General features: G+C 48.3%; 1 protein-coding gene across 2 annotated transcripts; it reads right to left on the minus strand.

Annotated features, from left to right (window-relative positions):
* Positions 1 to 7,893: 7,893 nt before the first annotated feature.
* Positions 7,894 to 11,000, minus strand: RXFP3 (relaxin family peptide receptor 3). 2 transcript variants are annotated; one of them, XM_079329903.1, is made up of 2 exons: positions 10,051 to 11,000; positions 7,894 to 9,846 (listed from the first exon to the last, which is right to left on the minus strand). In XM_079329903.1, exons 1-2 carry the CDS (start codon positions 10,923 to 10,925, stop codon positions 9,588 to 9,590), a joined length of 1,134 nt encoding a protein of 377 aa, XP_079186029.1. In that variant the 5' UTR covers positions 10,926 to 11,000; the 3' UTR covers positions 7,894 to 9,587. The 2 variants fall into 2 exon arrangements, with proteins under 2 accessions (XP_079186029.1, XP_079186028.1); XM_079329902.1 differs by having other exon boundaries at positions 7,894 to 11,000.
* Between the last annotated feature and the right edge of the window lie 5,693 nt (positions 11,001 to 16,693).

The following is a 16,693-nucleotide window of genomic DNA, read 5'->3' on the forward strand; positions in this document are numbered from 1 at the left end:
TAGGGAGAACTCACAGCTTTCTCATTGGTGCCTGTGAATCGCTACCAGTCCCTGCAGGATGTCAAAAGATAGTGTAAGTGAATGTGGCAATGGTGACATTTGATATTTTTGAACTGTAGAAGGACTGGGTGGAAATATCTGATGTAAAATGTCTTTAAATGATTTTTGGAATGATAAAGCTATAAAAAATGAGCTATAAACCAAAATTTTCCCCTCTAAGTTTCCAGCATTCATTTCCATTCTCTAGCTGCTGCATCTTGTTTATTTGAGAGGCAAACGTTCAAGGTCGCTTGTTCAAGACTGAACTGTGAAAAGTGATTTTATGGGCCCTGGTGTGATGCATCCACGAGTGCTGAGGGAGCTGGCAGACAACATAGCCAGGGGGCTCACGATCATCTTTGAAAGGCCATGGAGATCAGGAGAGGTGCCTGGGGATGGGAGGAGAGCATAGGTCATCCTGCTCTTCAAAACAGGCAGGAAGGAGGACACAGGGAACTGGAGCCAGTCAGTCTGGCCTCAATCCTTGGAAGTGGCAGAGGCCTCCTCAGGATGTTCACTGATGACACAAACTGGGAGGGGTGGCTGGTACCCCAGAGGGCTCTGCAGCCCCTCAGAGGGGCCTCACAGGCTGGAGAGAGGGGCAGAGAATAGTCTGAAGTTCAGCAAAGGCAAGAGCAGTGCCCTGCAGCTGGGGAGGAACAACCCCTGGCACTGGTTCAGGCTGGGGCTGACCTGCTGGAAAGTAGGACAAGGAGCTGGGGGTACTGCTGGACAGCAAGCTGTCCATGAGCCACCAGTGCCCCTGTGGCCAGGAGGGCAGTCACTGGTGTCCTGGGATAGGACAAGAGACAATGGGCAGAAACTGATGCACTGGAGGTTCCACTTGAATATGAAGAATTTCTTTACTTTAAGATCAATGGAGCACTGGAACAGCTTTTCCAGAGACACTATGGCATCCCCTCACGAGTTATTCAAGAACCTTCTGGATACAATCCTGTGCCTTGTGTCCTGCTTGTGCAGGAAGGCTGGAACATGAACACTGTGATCCCTTCCTACCTTCCTGACCCATTCTGTGATTCTTTTGCCTTCAGTTTCATGCATTGCTCCTATAAATACACAAGATGAGTTAAGCAGGTGCATTTCCTAACTTTTTTTTTTTAATTGAATTAATTTAATTGGAAATGAACATTTTGCCTCCCATGTATTAGTAATTTATCTGCATATTAAGGATACTAACTTCACATCCCGCAGAGCCATCAAACTGGAGGCTGTTCCCGTGGGTAAAGTACCCGCAGCAGCAGGAAAACAGTAGCCAGTGCTTTCCATCCTGGAGAGGGCAGTGGACTGGGATGGGCAAGGGTGTGTTTGAAGCAGAGCCGCGCGTGGTCCCGGATCACCGCGGGACCGGCCCAAAGCAGCGCCCGCTCCACGGGGAGCCGCGCCTCGGCTGCCCCCTGGCGGTCACTGCCAGCACTGCGCCCGCCCGCGCTGAGCGGCGGGCCCGGCACAGCCCGGCACAGCATGGTACAGCCCAGCATAGCCCAGCATAGCCCGGCACAGCCCGGCACAGCACAGCCCGGCCCAGCCCAGCATAGCCCAGCATGGCACAGCCCGGCACAGCACAGCCCGGCCCAGCCCGGCCCGGCACAGCATGGCACAGCCCGGCACAGCACAGCCCGGCCCAGCCCGGCCCGGCACAGCATGGCACAGCCCGGCACAGCCCGGTACAGCCCGGCACAGCCCGGCCCGGCACAGCCCGGCCCGGCACAGCCCGGCACAGCCCGGCCCGGCACAGCATAGCACAGCCCGGCACAGCCCGGCCCGGCACAGCCCGGCACAGCCCGGCCCGGCACAGCATAGCACAGCCCGGCACAGCCCGGCACAGCCCAGCATAGCCCAGCATGGCACAGCCCGGCCCAGCACAGCCCGGCCCAGCCCGGCCCGGCACAGCCCGGCACAGCCCGGTACAGCCCGGTACAGCCCGGCACAGCCCAGCACAGCATGGCACAGCCCGGTACAGCCCGGTACAGCCCGGCACAGCCCGGCACAGCATGGCACAGCCCGGCACAGCATGGTACAGCCCGGCACAGCCCGGCACAGCCCGGCCTGGCACAGCCCGGCACAGCCCAGCATAGCCCAGCATGGCACAGCCCGGCCCAGCACAGCCCGGCACAGCCCAGCACAGCCCGGCACAGCATGGTACAGCCCGGCACAGCCTGGCCTGGCACAGCACGGCACAGCATGGTACAGCCCGGCACAGCCTGGCCTGGCACAGCACGGCACAGCCCGGCCCGGCACAGCCCGGCACAGCCCGGCCCAGCACAGCATGGCACAGCCCGGTACAGCCCGGCACAGCCCGGCACAGCATGGCACAGCCCGGCACAGCATGGTACAGCCCGGCACAGCCCGGCACAGCCCGGCACAGCCCGGCCCGGCACAGCCTGGAACAGCCCGGCACAGCCTGGCACAGCCCAGCATAGCCCAGCATGGCACAGCCCGGCCCAGCACAGCCCGGCACAGCCCAGCACAGCCCGGCGCAGCATGGTACAGCCCGGCACAGCCCGGCACAGCCCAGCGCAGCCCGGCGCAGCATGGTACAGCCCGACACAGCCCAGCATAGCCCAGCATGGCACAGCCCGTCACAGCCCGGCCCGGCACAGCCTGGCAGAGCCCGGTACAGCCCGGCACAGCCCGGCCCGGCATAGCCCGGCACAGCCCGGTACAGCCCAGCATGTTACAGCCCCGCACAGCACAGCCCAGCCCGGCACAGCCCGGCCTGGCCTAGTATGACACAGCCCAGCACAGCTCGGCACAGCCCGGCACAGCCCGGCACAGCATGGCACAGCCCGGCACAGCCCAGCACAGCTCGGCACAGCCCGGCACAGCATGGCACAGCCCAGCACAGCTCGGCACAGCCCGGCACAGCCCGGCCCGGCACAGCCCGGCACAGCCTGGCACAGCCCAGCCCAGCCCGGCACAGCCCAGCCCTCCTGCTCCTCTCACCGCAGTTTCCTCGTTGTGCTGCTGCCGTCCGGTTCTCTCTGTTTTTTGTGCTCGGCCCAGGACAGCTGTTCGTGTCCAGCTGTCGCCAGGCTGGCTGTGCCTTGCAGACACTGCCTGCGGCCATGTGGTGGTAGGAGCCCCCCATGGGCACGTTTGGCACCAAACTCCCGGCAGGATCCGGCCTTGGAAACCTTCAGTGCTGCAGCCAAGGGTCAATCCTGTGCTGCACGTTCCCCTCTTGTTTGGCAGATGAGTTTTGCTGCCTTGGCTCACAGCAGGTGATGTGCATCAGGAAACGGGGACACTTGCACAGAGCAGCATCAGAGTCTCGGACGCCGCTGTTTTCAGGGCCCCTCTGCTCCTTAGATGACAAATGTGACAAACAGCAGATTTGTGGGGTCCAAGGAGTGACAAGAGGGAAATATTTCTGACTGAGATGCCCTTTGCTGAAGTCTGGGAGTTTACACTGGGTAAACTATGTAAGTTTACACAGTGTAAACTTATATATTTGGCAGACCACTACATAAGTGCAAATGTATCACAAACGATTTGGGGCTTTGTCCACATTCAGTTCTGACTTTTTAAAGAAAACAAATTAAATTAATGTTACCTTGCAATGCAATTAGCAAGTTATTCAGTTTCCATGGATTTGAGGACTGAGGCACCTCTTTCTTTAATAAGTGCTGCAGTTCCAACAAAAGTCCCAATCCCATCAAGCAGGCCTTTAGGAAGTATATCCCACTATTGTTAGATTGCCATAACATTGTGAAACATGGCAATAAAACATCTTTTGGAACAATGATTCTCTCTGAGAGAAAGATGACACCTCATCAAAGGGTGGTGTTCTTTTCTGGACAGGGATTTTGCATTTTAGAATATTTTCCTTGGAATTACTTTATATCAAGTGTGCTCAAAATTCAAGATTTCAGTTTACATCTCTAAAAATGTAATTCCAGTTCTGAAATTTAAACCAGATTCTTCCTCTCCCTATTTATGATCTACTGTGCAAAGTGAGCAGTTATTTACTACTGCTGTAGGATCTCTTTTACCTTCAGTTCAGGAGCTCATGGTTTGCCCTCTATACCTCTACACCCATCACTGGATTGGCCTATAAACAAGGGACTGGATTTCTGCAGGAATTGACTTTTGGTGGGCAAGAATAGTACTGTATTTCCTCTGAGCCCCTTCCACCATTTCAGCAGGAATTAAAAGCAATTAAAATATTTTTAAAAATTGTTTAATAGGTGATTTGAAATACATGGTAGTAGATGATTTGAGGGCATAAATTTTTTAGATGTTTTTCAGAATAAACATCAAGCAAGACACTAGTGCTAATTCTTCTTTATTGGAACAAAGATATATCCAGAGCAATCTGTTTGCTATCACAGAATCACACCAAAGCACAGAATAGTCGGGATTGCCTCTGGAGATGACCCAATCCAAGCCCCCTGCTCATCACAGGGTTGCTAAAGCAACAGTGTTAAGTCACATTCTGAGCATCTCCAAGTTGGAAACTCTACAATCTCTCCAGGCAACCTGCTCCAGTGCTTGGCCGCACCATTTGACAGGGTTTTTCTTTCTCCTTACATTTAAACAACGGAATTTCAGTCATTTTCCACAAGATTCCAGTTTTATCCAGTGTAAAGTTCAGCTGAGTGAAAGGGGAAGGGTTCATTTACGCTTTTAGAAGTCAGTGTCAAACAGTTAATTTGATTATTCTACAACTGACCAAACTCATTTAGCTGATCTGAAGGAATAAACACAAGTCCTTGGAGAAACAGTATCACATTGTCCCAAGAAATGGGTAAGTAAGGGAGAGAGCTGGGATCTCAGTAGAACACCTTTGATTTGTTATTTCCCACACTGAATAGTAATCACTCCTGTCCAATCCGGAGGTTCATGTTTCCCAAAAATGGTTAACTAAAGAAACTGCTTCTGTCTGTAGCTGATCTTTTGGCCCAATTTTCTCAGCTGTTCTGTGAGTCTATATTTTACAGTTAAGATTTTGGGAAGAGCTCTGAGGCTGTGTAGACACAGGCAGAGAAACCTGCTGATGTATATTATCAGCTACCTTTTAGTACATGAATGGGTTAACTGGCTACTCATGGCACTTACTGCTACTGGGATTGTACCTAGAGGAGATCCTTTTAACTGCTCTTATCATGATAAAAATATATTTTCAGTAACTCCTTTTAAATGGAAAAATAAGAATTTTCTTTTGAGAAATAACCCTCACTAAAAAATAAAAGATCCAAGCTCTCAATCTAATGTCCTTGAGCTGCACCACAGCCATATCTATTCCTGCTCCAGCTCAGGGATACAAATTAGATCAGAGCTTCTCTGCACACACTCAATTGAATAATCAATTTTAGGGCAGACAGTCGTGAATGGGAATGAAGGGGACTGGACTTTTTTACTTCTAAAGTGAGTGCCAAAATAACTCACTGAGAAAGTGAAACAGCATTTCCACCGAGGAGGCATTTCAAAGGGAAACCTGGAAATGCAATTGGAGGTTGTTATTACATTAAGATCTTGGTTAGTTATTTAAAGGGCTTAGATACTTAAACATCCCTAAAGAATCTAAGTCTTTGCCTGATGAGAACATCTAGTTTTTGAGGGTTCTCTCTGTCACTAGATGTCAGCCTGCACCTTCGGGTACCTTCCCTTCCATAACCAAGTGCACCTCTCTATCAGCACCCCACCAGAAATCTGTAACAGGAGATCAAGCATGAAAAATCTTGTCAAGAATTCAGTAAGTATTGTTTTGCTTCCTTCAGCAATGTTTATTTTAATACATGAAAAGGTGATTGTTACAAACGAAAGCATGAACATTTGTAGGAAACAGCATTTTTGAAGTGCGCTGTACTCATGAAACCCCGGGATACCCGGCAGGATTTGTTGTTGAGCTGGAATGATCCTCTGCTGAGGCCACACACCCTATTCACACAGAACAACTGCACCTTCTGCCAAGACCCAGGCTCACACAGAGCACAGATTTCATGCTGTTAGCTGGGACTCACAGCACAGGTGAAGCCAAGTTTCTCTCTGCTCACTTGTTGCTAGAGCTCTTTGACTGTGCTGGACACACACTGACCTGCACAGCGTGGGCTGCTGGTCTGGCCTAAGTCAACATCTGGCCAAGGGTGGATGAGCTGTGCCTCTTCCAAACAGCAGATCCATGACTTACTTACACTTACACCTGGTGGATCAGTGGCTTGTGAAAGAGCTGCCCACAAATTTCATTGTCTAATCCCTACACACTCTCAGGGTATTTTCATGTTTGGGTGATTTGCCAAATTAGAGGTTTTTATGCCTCTAGTGATCTGACACCTGGGGTTTCTCTGAGAGTGGTACATTGGCACTGTGGGCTACCTATGCATTGTTCTGAACACCACCTGTTTTACTGTGTTGTTTTCCTGGCACTAAACTATGTCTACATCAACATCCACAAAAGCACACAGGTTTTGCCATGCTGAGTACCACAGAGGCTGTCTTTCAGGCAGCTTGCTATCTACTGAAATTCATAGTTACACTCTAGACACTTGGACAGCTGTTTATTTAAAGCACAAGAACAGTTAAACATCAGATAAGGAAAAAATTTCCAGCAATTTAAACAAGAAATTATTCAAAAGCAAACACTGAGATTCCTCCCATATCCTTAATTTAGATACTTTCTCCTGGCCTACAGAAACACAATTATGTCTCTCTGAACTCTGGACTTAAAAGCTCATGGTATCCTTTTCTCATACAACTGTGCAACTTTCTTCACATGCAACAGAGATACTAGGGCTTTCTCCCAGAATAGAAATGCATTTTTTTGCAAATCTTTTAGCACATTAATCTGCTTTACCTGCAGGTCTAGAAAGACCTCAGGCTCCTGGATAGCATAGTGGAACTTTAATTGAACCAGGACCTGGGAGCAAGTCAACCACTATTCTTGGGGAGACCTAGAACACACATCTGGATCCAATTTCTATTCTGTATTAGCAATGAATAAAAATCTCTTCACAATTCCTCTTTGGAGATTACACACTAACCACTGTGCTGCCAAGCAGAGTTCGAGGGCTTTTGCTGCACTTATGATCCAGCAATAGCAAGCTACTCTGGCAACAGGGAACTGTTTCAAGGCAGAGAATATGAGCACATTCACAAAGTGGCCCAGAGATTTAACCATTCCCCTGGGATGTGGAAAAGGGGAAGCTAAATCTCTCAGGCCATAGGGGATAGCTGTGCCCACTAATATAGCATTTCACAAGGGAAGGGGAAGGAGCATAATCTGCACACACATTGAAGCTGGGACAGAAGCAGCACATCCAGGCACAGATTCAAAGGGATGGGGGGAATGAGTCAAGTTCACAGCAGCTTCTGACTTAGTGTGGCCTGGCACAGGGTCTTCTGTGTTGGGATGCAGAGTTGCCTTCCTCACAGGATACACACTGTGGCCAGTCCCGACAAAGATATCCCCATAAAGCACAGAAATAAGTGCTACAGAATTAAGCAGATTTAGGCATGCTTAGGAACAGATTTCTAGGCACAAAAATTTTACTAGAAAAAACTTAAGTACCTACAGACTTCACCAGTCAACCAAGTCAGGATTTAGGAGGTTAGAGAGGCAGTTGTACAGTACTTAGATGCTCAAGTTCTTCTGTTCTTCAGAGTCTTTATATCTTTGTAAATACACCCATCAGCCACCAGCTTACTTCTGCTGTTCTTCTTCAGACAGCTTGTACATCGATACCTTCCCCATTAGCAAATGCCCAAGGCTGGAGAAATCTTTTTTGCCTTGAAAAAAAAGTTAACAACTTCTCCTTGCAAGTAGCAGAACCAGCTGCTTTCAGAACAAACACTAATTTAGCAACAGGAGTTACCAACATGTACGGTACACTAAAAAGTGCAATTGCCACCATGGACAGAAATATAAAGTTTGCTCCATGTCAGTACTCAGAGGTGACTAACAACCCTCTGCATAAATGCCTTTTTGCAGAACCAGGCAGATGTTGGAGTTAGACTGCAAGGAAAGGGGTTGGAAATAGAAAACAGTTTTGAAAATTGTATTTAAATAATAATCTGATATGCGGTACTAGGGATTAATGAACTTGTGTTCTGAAAACAAAACCAGAAATGTTGCATTTTGCTATAATGTAAAACAAATACTTTAATATTTTAATTTCAATTTTTTTTCCTCATAATAAAAAAAAAATATTTTAAGAAGTAAATACATATCCTTATCATAAAAACTTTCACAGCTTAAAAATACACTTCTCTTATCCCCCTAAAAGTTTGATTCAGATAAACCTCAAATTGTTTCCCAGGCATTCTTCTGGAACAGAGGCTGGTAAAGGCCAATCCCTGACATTCTCTAGGCCACACATGCACTGTAGGCCCTAGGGCTGCTCAGACCAAAGGAACTTCACTTCACTGAAATACTGACAAGAATCAGTGCAAACCCTCAGCAGAACTAAAGCCTTTGTGCTTGATTTTAAGTGAACTCAGAAGTATCCCAGAGCAAGCGATTTTAAGTGGCTAGGATTGTTTCTTTTCCCCCTTATTTTTTGGTTTTTGTAAAAATTTTTGATTTTATTTACAGTTGTGCTGATTTCCTGAAGTGAAATATGAACAGTCTGAAGTGCAGAAAGAATTAAGCCTGCAACCTCAGTGCCCTGGGAGAGATGCTATTTTGCTACACATGGTCTGGGGCTGTGAGGATTCCTTTCCCCTCAGTGGTCTGGAGAGAGGCTGGGGAACAGTATTAGGGGGCTCACACCCTCCCTCCAAACCCAGGCTAAGGAACACCCCATGAAACTGCAAATTCTGTCCTTGGGCTTTGCCTTGGCTATCTGGGTTGCTCTATACCCTGGCAGTAGCTGAGGGGATGGGAGTAGGAAAAGCAGATCCTGCACTGATCTGGAAGAGAGTACAGTGCTCCTTGTCACCACTCTTTCCTAAGTCCCTAAAAGAGGGGAAAGGTGCCAAGCCTGAACAAGCAGGAGCTTTGTTCCCTCTTGTCCTGGCTGTTCCCCTCAGGGCCGGTTTGAAATAGAAGAGAGGCTGTCTGATCCCTGTGCCCAGGGGAGCCCAGGGAGCAGTGACCAGTCAGTCTTGGTTTAAGGGTCCTGCAGCAGGGAGAGAGCAGCTCAGCTCCCTCTCCCTGCCACAGACAAACACACAGGATGAGAGGGCTGCTTGCAACTCCAGCTTCAGGGCACGTGCTTGAAGCCTTCCAGCCTCAGTCCACCCCAACCAGCCCCTCACATCCCTGTAGTCCATTGCACATCCTACATTCTCCCTGGCTGGAGTCCCATCATCCTCATTAGTTTTTGCTCCCCAGCACAGGAGCAAGCACTAAAAGGCATCTCATAGAGACATCCCACCACTACCTCTTCCTAGTCCTGTTCTCCAGCTCAGGGTGCATCTCCCAGACAACAACGCCCATCAAGTGTCTCTGAGGGCAGACAAAACCGCAAAAGAGCATCTCTCACTAAGAAGTCCTCCTTTACTCATCCCTCCTCCCCTTGTCCTGACCAGGCATTCAATATCCCCAGGCCACATCTGGCACTGTCCCACCCCCCAGACCCCCTGCCATCTCAGCAGTGCTGCTCCATGGAGCTGGCAGGCAGCAGGTCATAGCGGCTGCTGTACATCACCACGCCGGGAGGGTAATAGGCCACCTCTGCCTGCACGGCTGCAGCCCGGGGAGCAGCAGGGGCAGGGTGGACAGGCATCACGGCATGCAGGGCCTGCTCCTCCTTCTCAGGCTTGGTGGTGTCAGTGAAAGGGCGCATGGTGGTGAGGGAAGGTGAGGTGATCTTCCAGAGGAGGTTCTTCAGTGCCTTGCGGAACTCCCTGCGCATGAGGCAGTAGAGAACGGGATTGAGGCAGCTGTTGGAGTGTGCCAGGCACACACTGATGGGGAAAAGGTACACTTGGGAGAGAAAATACTCATTACTGAAGTGCACCACGTTGAGTTTGATGAGTATCCCCCACGTTGTAAGTGCTTGGTTAGGCAGCCAGCACAAGAAGAAAGACAGCACCACGATGGACACTGACCTAGTGACCTTGGAGCGGCGCTTGATGCTGGGGCCACTGCAGGTGCTGCCCACGTGCTTGTCACTGATGAAGCGCACCAGGAGCAAGTAGCAGAGACTAATGATGACCAGCGGCACCACGAAGCCCAGCAGCACCTTCTGGATGTGGTACAGACCCAGCCAGAATTGCGCATTGCTGCCTCGGCCCTCTGGGAACTTGACAAGACAGAGAACATCGTCAAAGACAGTGGCGGTGGTGGAAAAAATGGCATGGGGCAGGGAAGCCAGGACAGCTGACAGCCAGATGAGTGCACAAAGCCACTTGGCAGAGCAGCAGCCCCCTACAGGGTCTCTCCGACGCTGATTCTTCAGGGCTGAAGCCACAGAGCGGTATCGAGCCACACTCATGGCAGTGAGAAAGAATACACTGGCATACATATTCATTGCTGTCACATAGGAGACGATCTTACACATTGCCTTGCCAAAGAGCCAGTTGAAGTCCAGCGCGTTCTCCACTGCCCAGAACGGCAAAGTCAGCACAAACTGGAAGTCAGTCACTGCCAGGCTGGTCACAAAGAGGTTGATCGAAGATTTCCTCCAGCCTTGCTTGCTTTTCATCAGGTAGAGCACCAGCAGGTTGCCCACCAGTCCCAGGGCACACACCACGGAATACACCAGCGAGATGACAATCCTCACCACATCAGAGCTGTCCCCCTGCATCCCGTCGGCTCGCTCCAGGTTGATGGTCTTCAAGAACTGCAGGAAGGACACATTGCTACCGTTGTCCATCTGAGCGCTCTCCAGGAAACCCAGCGGCGCGTCCCAGGACTCCCTGTCCGCTCCTTCCTTTACGCCAGCGGGTGGCGAGCAGGCACCGCGCTCGCAGGGCTCACCCATCCCATGCTAGGGTGAGAGACGGGCCCGCAGGAGCTTTTTTCCCGAGGCTGACCGGCGGCGGCGGGCTGCGGGGACGGCGCGTTGCCGGAGCGCGGTGGCACCGCTGGCGCCGCTGGCTCCGCGCCGCGCTTTTATGCGCGCCGGCGGGGCGGGGCATGCGCGGTGCGCGCGGAGCTCTCCCGGGTGCTGAGCGCGGCCCCGCTGCCCCCGCGGACCGCCCCCGTTCTGTTCCGTTCCGTTCCGTCCTGTCCCGGCCCTTCCCGCCCACTCCCGGCGCGTTCCATCCCTTCCCGCCCCGTTCCATCCCTTCCCGCCCCGTTCCATCCCGTCCCGTCCCGCACACCTGGCCGGGAACCGCACGTGTGAATCAACCGGGCGTTCCCGTGGGCTCAGTGCGGCAAGCGCCCGACCAGAGGCGATGCTCTCGCCCTCTCCACCCGTCCCTCGGCGTCATGCTGCCTTCCCCGATATGATCCCCCTCTCCCCCGATGTGATACCCACTCCCCGCTGTGATCCCCACTCTCCCCGATGTGATCCCCACTCTCTCGATGTGATCCCCACTCCCCGATGTGATCTCCTCTCCCCGATGTGATTCCCCACTCTCGATGTGATCCCCACTCTCTTCATGTGATCCCCACTCCTCCGATGTGATTCCCCACTCTCTCGATGTGATTCCCCACTCTCTCGATGTGATTCCCCACTCTCTCGATGTGATTCCCCACTCTCTCGATGTGATTCCCCACTCCTCCAATGTGATTCCCCACTCTCTCGATGTGATCCCCCACTCTCTCGATGTGATTCCCCACTCTCTCGATGTGATCCCCAGTCCCCGATGTGATCCCCACAATCCCGATACGATTTCCTTCCCCGATGTGCTCCCCGCCGACCAGCTCTCACAGAACCTTTCCTCTCCTACGTGGGGACAAGTTTTGGGGATGTCGCACCTTTGCCGAGCCGCCGGGTGATCCGTAAACCACCCGCGCTTTCGCGCTGGAGGAACCTCGGCACCGAGCCGGACCGCGCTCCGAACGGACGCGCCTCCTGCTTTTGGGACCTCGGGAGACGGTGTGTGTGCCTCACTTGAAGCGAACGGCAGAGAAGGAAGCAGTAAAGGCCGGCTCTCGGCACAGCGCCTGGGCGAAGGCGGGAGCAGCAGCCGCTTCCCCGGAGGCAGAGGGATCCCGCCCGCAGGGGGCTCCCCTGTCTTGCGCGGCGCCCGAAAATCGCTTCCCCACCAAGCTCGCCGCAGAAACACAGAGCAATCGATGGGAATAGGAGCTGAGGCTTTCCTTCTTCTGTTCCGCTTTTAAATAAATCAAGACAACTGCGCATTTTGAAAACCAAATAGATTCCGAATACAGTCAAGTAAAGCACCGTGAATCAGCCATCTGGGGGAGATTTACGGAACATTTAACAAGTATATTATTTCTCCATTGATTTATCTCACTGAACTTCCTGCAAAGACATAGTCGTGTGTGCTATTTGTTACCAGCAGTCCACTCATCACTTTGATTTGTATCTGCAGGGACCCTGTAAAAATATCAGCCGGATCATGCCATGGGAGTGTTACAGAGGAACAAGACTAATTAGAAGTTTTATACATCATGCATATTGCTTATAATGAGGGTGCAATTTACCGGAATTAACAATGCAAGGCTCTGGGAAGGTTTTTTCCTGTCATGGTTTAACCCCAGCCAGCAGCCAAGCCTCGGGCAGCCACTCACTCACACCCCCGCCAGTGGGACTGGGAAAGAATTGGAAAGGTAAAAGCTGGAAAACTTGAGGGTTGAGGTAAAAAGTTTCATGGAGAAAGCAGAAGCCACACATGCAGGTGAAAAAACCAAGGAGTTAATTCATCACTTCCCATGGGCAGGCAGGAGATCAGCCATCTCCAGGAGAGCAGTGCCCATCACATCTAAGTGTCACCTGGGAAGACAAATGTCATCATGCCAAACATGCCCCTTTCCCTCTTTTTCCCTCCTCTTTATATCCTGATGTTACATGATGTTACATGGTCTGGACAGTGGCCTTTGGTTAGTTGTGGGCACCTCTGGCTGTGTCTCCTCCCACTGTGCCAAGCAGCCCCAGCTTCCCTGTCAGCGTGGCAGTCTGAGAAGCAGAAAAGGCCTTGGCTCTGTGTAAGCTCTGCTCAGCAGCAGTCACTAAAACATCTCTGTGTTACCATCAGTGTGTTCAGTACAAAGTTAAAGCATAGCTCCATATCAGCCTCTTCAAAGAAAATTAACTTCACCCCAACCAAATCCAGTACATCTTCATAATACATCCGAATCATGGATTTTTTCCTAGGTTTCCATACCTCTTAATCACTAACTAGGGTTGCATCTAGGTGGCATTTTCAATACACAGCATTGAGTTCATCTCTCAGCCTGATGAATGGCAACAGTTTTTCAAATTTTTTCAACCAGAGGAAATCATCCTTGCAGTGAAATTTAACAATTCCATTAGTCCCATCAGTGTTGCCCAGTCAACTGTAAAACAGTACATGCAGAAGACAAAGCCACTGATCCTTAAAACCAGCAGCAGAACCGTCATATAAACAAGCAACATGAAAATGCTGAGTTTCAACCAGACCTGCAGAGGTTTGTAAACAGTGCAGAGGGTGAGGCGCCCCCCAGCCCACAGCAGCAATGACTGCCTTAGCACTAGAGTCAGCACTTACTCAAAACCAAGGTTAGCAAAATATTCAAAATAAGCAAATTCTTGTTCAATTTTCCCTCTCCACTTAGTTCTGCTACTATTAGCCCCCAAGGAAAAAACAATCTGTAATCGAGCCATGCAGAGCCAATGACAGGTACCCTTGTTAAATTATTAGTGTGATTGATAGTAAAGAAGTGGATTTTTTCTAGATTGAATTCTGACCTATTCTCATCATACTGCTATTTTCACATCCAATTTTAAATATGTCACTGGAAAAATTGCAGCAAACATGTCTTGCATAGAATAACTTCTTCTACCATTTCTTCTGTTTGGCACATCTTTTGACATATTGATGAGACCAAACAGGAATAATGAGTCAGAAAGCAGAACAGGAGGGAAATAATGTCCAACCTAATACTGCTTTTTCTGTTATTCATCCAGAAAAAGCAACGAGTGTGAACTGAGGTACCTCCTGGGAACACTGGTAGTGGACTTTGAACTCAAGTCTTCAAGTGTGAAATGATTGTCCAAGGTTTTTGCTCATGTTTTTATCCCCAGAAAAAGTCTTTTTTAGTCTTGGGTGTTTTTTCTTTCTCTTTTGTCATTCTTCATTTCAGAGAAATTTTAGAGGCAAGTAAGGGAACTTGCAACACCTAGATAAATAATAAAAGAAATATTTGCTGAATATTTTATCTAACACACTGCCAGAACACTGCCATAGCTGAAAAAATGTTTTAAAAGCCGTTACTTTCAAAAAGTATTGCAAAACTCATCAGATATAGTCACAAGGGTTATTGCTGTGGAAGATGCTGTCATCTGTTTTCTCCCTGTTCACTCCAGCCATGCTGCCAAAGCTGTGTTGCTAACGTGTAACCTTCCAGGGTCTTCTTTTTATCCAAGTGTCAGTGTAATTCGTGTTACTTACTGAACTTTCTGTAAACTAATAAACTTGACAGGCAGAGGCTTCCATTATGCTCTGTGGTGTTAAAAGTGAATAAATGGCTGATTTGTGTATTTTGTTAATCACAATACATCAGCCAGAGGCTTTTTTTGCATATACACAACTACTTTGCTAAAATAATCCACGGGGCTGAAATTGCTAATTTGCCTGTAGGCAGCATCAACCATTACAGTAGAGTTAAAAAGGCTTTCACTAGTTCAGACCACCAACAGAAACTGCCCATTGTTTTAGACTATATTGTGTCAGTGTCCTGCAGGTGTTACTCAACTAGCCTTAAAAAAAAATGTTTTAGTTAAATATGCTAAATAAACAGTTGCTGAAAATTATAATTTTTCTACAATTTACCCCAAAGAATTCCTATAATTTTTCACTCCCTTCACAGACCTCATACACAAACAAAAGATTTATTATAATTACAACAGTGGCTGAATCAGCTGTATGCTCCTCTGAAATATTTTGGCAAGGAAGATGGTGCTCTGTTTTCAATACGGAAGACATTTTGGTAGCTTAAAGCAGATTTTTAAAATATTGAATGTATTGCTAAATACAGAAACATGGGACTATTTCTCAGGATATTTTTGTAGCAATAAGAGATTTAAATTTTTTTTTCCTTATTTGACACACTGAAGCAAAAATAGTAATAACAAAGCTCTAGAACAGATTTTATTTAAAAGATTTATTAGTGTTTGTTGCTTAAATGGGCTTTACATTATTTAAATGTTGCATTCATTAAATTGAATTCCCTTTTATAAATAATTCATTTTATGCCATCTTCTCTCAAACAAAATTCTGGACCAGGAGAAGGAAACTAGAAAATAGGAAAGAGATATTTCATATTTGTTTAGCTTTTCAGTTCTAATTTCTGGAACTGATATGGCCTCCCTTTGGTTTTTTTATGAGTTCAGGGCTGCAATCTCACCCTTCTGACCAAATTCAGACAGTAACTGCTAACAGTAACATTTTCAACTGGATTTTACAACCCTACCTTCTCCATCCTGAGAGTGAACTTGGTGTGACTTGATGTATGTCCAACATGGGACGATTTTCATGGCAATTCTTCTCTTAAAAGTGTAGTTGGAAATGGATACAGGCTTTCATTACAAAATCTCAGATAACACAATGGTTGCACCACAATTGATGGACCACAGACATACCTGCCAGAAACTATTATTTGGACACAGAAATAGGTTTTAACAAAAACAAAACAAAGCAAACTCCTTGGGGTCCTTGGAATTCAGAGTCATCCTCTTTCATTTAATCTCCCTGCCAACAGTCACAGTACTACAGAACCACCTAACAAAGCCCATCACATCACATGTGATCCAGCTTTTTACCTTTTCTAGTCTAAGCAAACTGTTAAGCTGCCTGAATAGCTAACAGTCAGGTCTGGACAGTGTTTCACCTTGGGTGTGACAGACAAGGATGTGTTATACTCGAGAGGTATCTCCTCTCCCTGCTGACTGCAGGAACAGAGCAGAGCAAGTGTGTATTATATAATTTTATATCTTTAAATTTTGAGCAAGAGACTTTCATTCCTAGTAAAGCAAAATTTCCTGTCTTCACATGGACTGCATTTTCTAGCAACTCTTCTATGCCAAATCATATAATTTGTGTTTTAGTTCCTCACTGCTCAGAATGTCTGCTTTTCTGTCTCTCTGTAAACATTTCTACCTGCATATAAATTGCAATACATAAATTTCTTTATTGGCTGTCCTGGAAGTCTACTTAAATTTAAAAAAGTCCAATATTGTTTCTGGCTTGTCAGCCCAGGATTGATTGTGTCTCTTGATTGTGATCTTTCAATAAATACACAGCCTTTTTGTGTGGAGCTGCACCTATTGAACTGCAATAACTGTTGCCACAAGAACACAGCTGAGTGGTACTGTATTCTTTTTCTTTTTCTAACTGAGGTTGAGTTAGAAAAAAAACAACTCACTTCCTTTCAAAAAAAGACTCCAAAACCTCAGGTTATGCCTCTTGGAAAAGGAAACCATTGGGAAGACACAGTGCCATAAATTCTGTTCACTTAAAATAGCTGGCCTCAGTATGTACTCACATCAGGAGAGTTCTTTCTACTTGTGCCATTGCTTCACATTTTGACTGTTTTGAACTGGGATAGATGCAGTCTTTTCCTTCGTAGTTGGTACAG

The sequence above is a fragment of the Erithacus rubecula genome (assembly GCF_903797595.1).
Source record: "Erithacus rubecula genome assembly, chromosome: Z".
Taxonomy (NCBI): Eukaryota; Metazoa; Chordata; class Aves; order Passeriformes; family Muscicapidae; genus Erithacus; species Erithacus rubecula.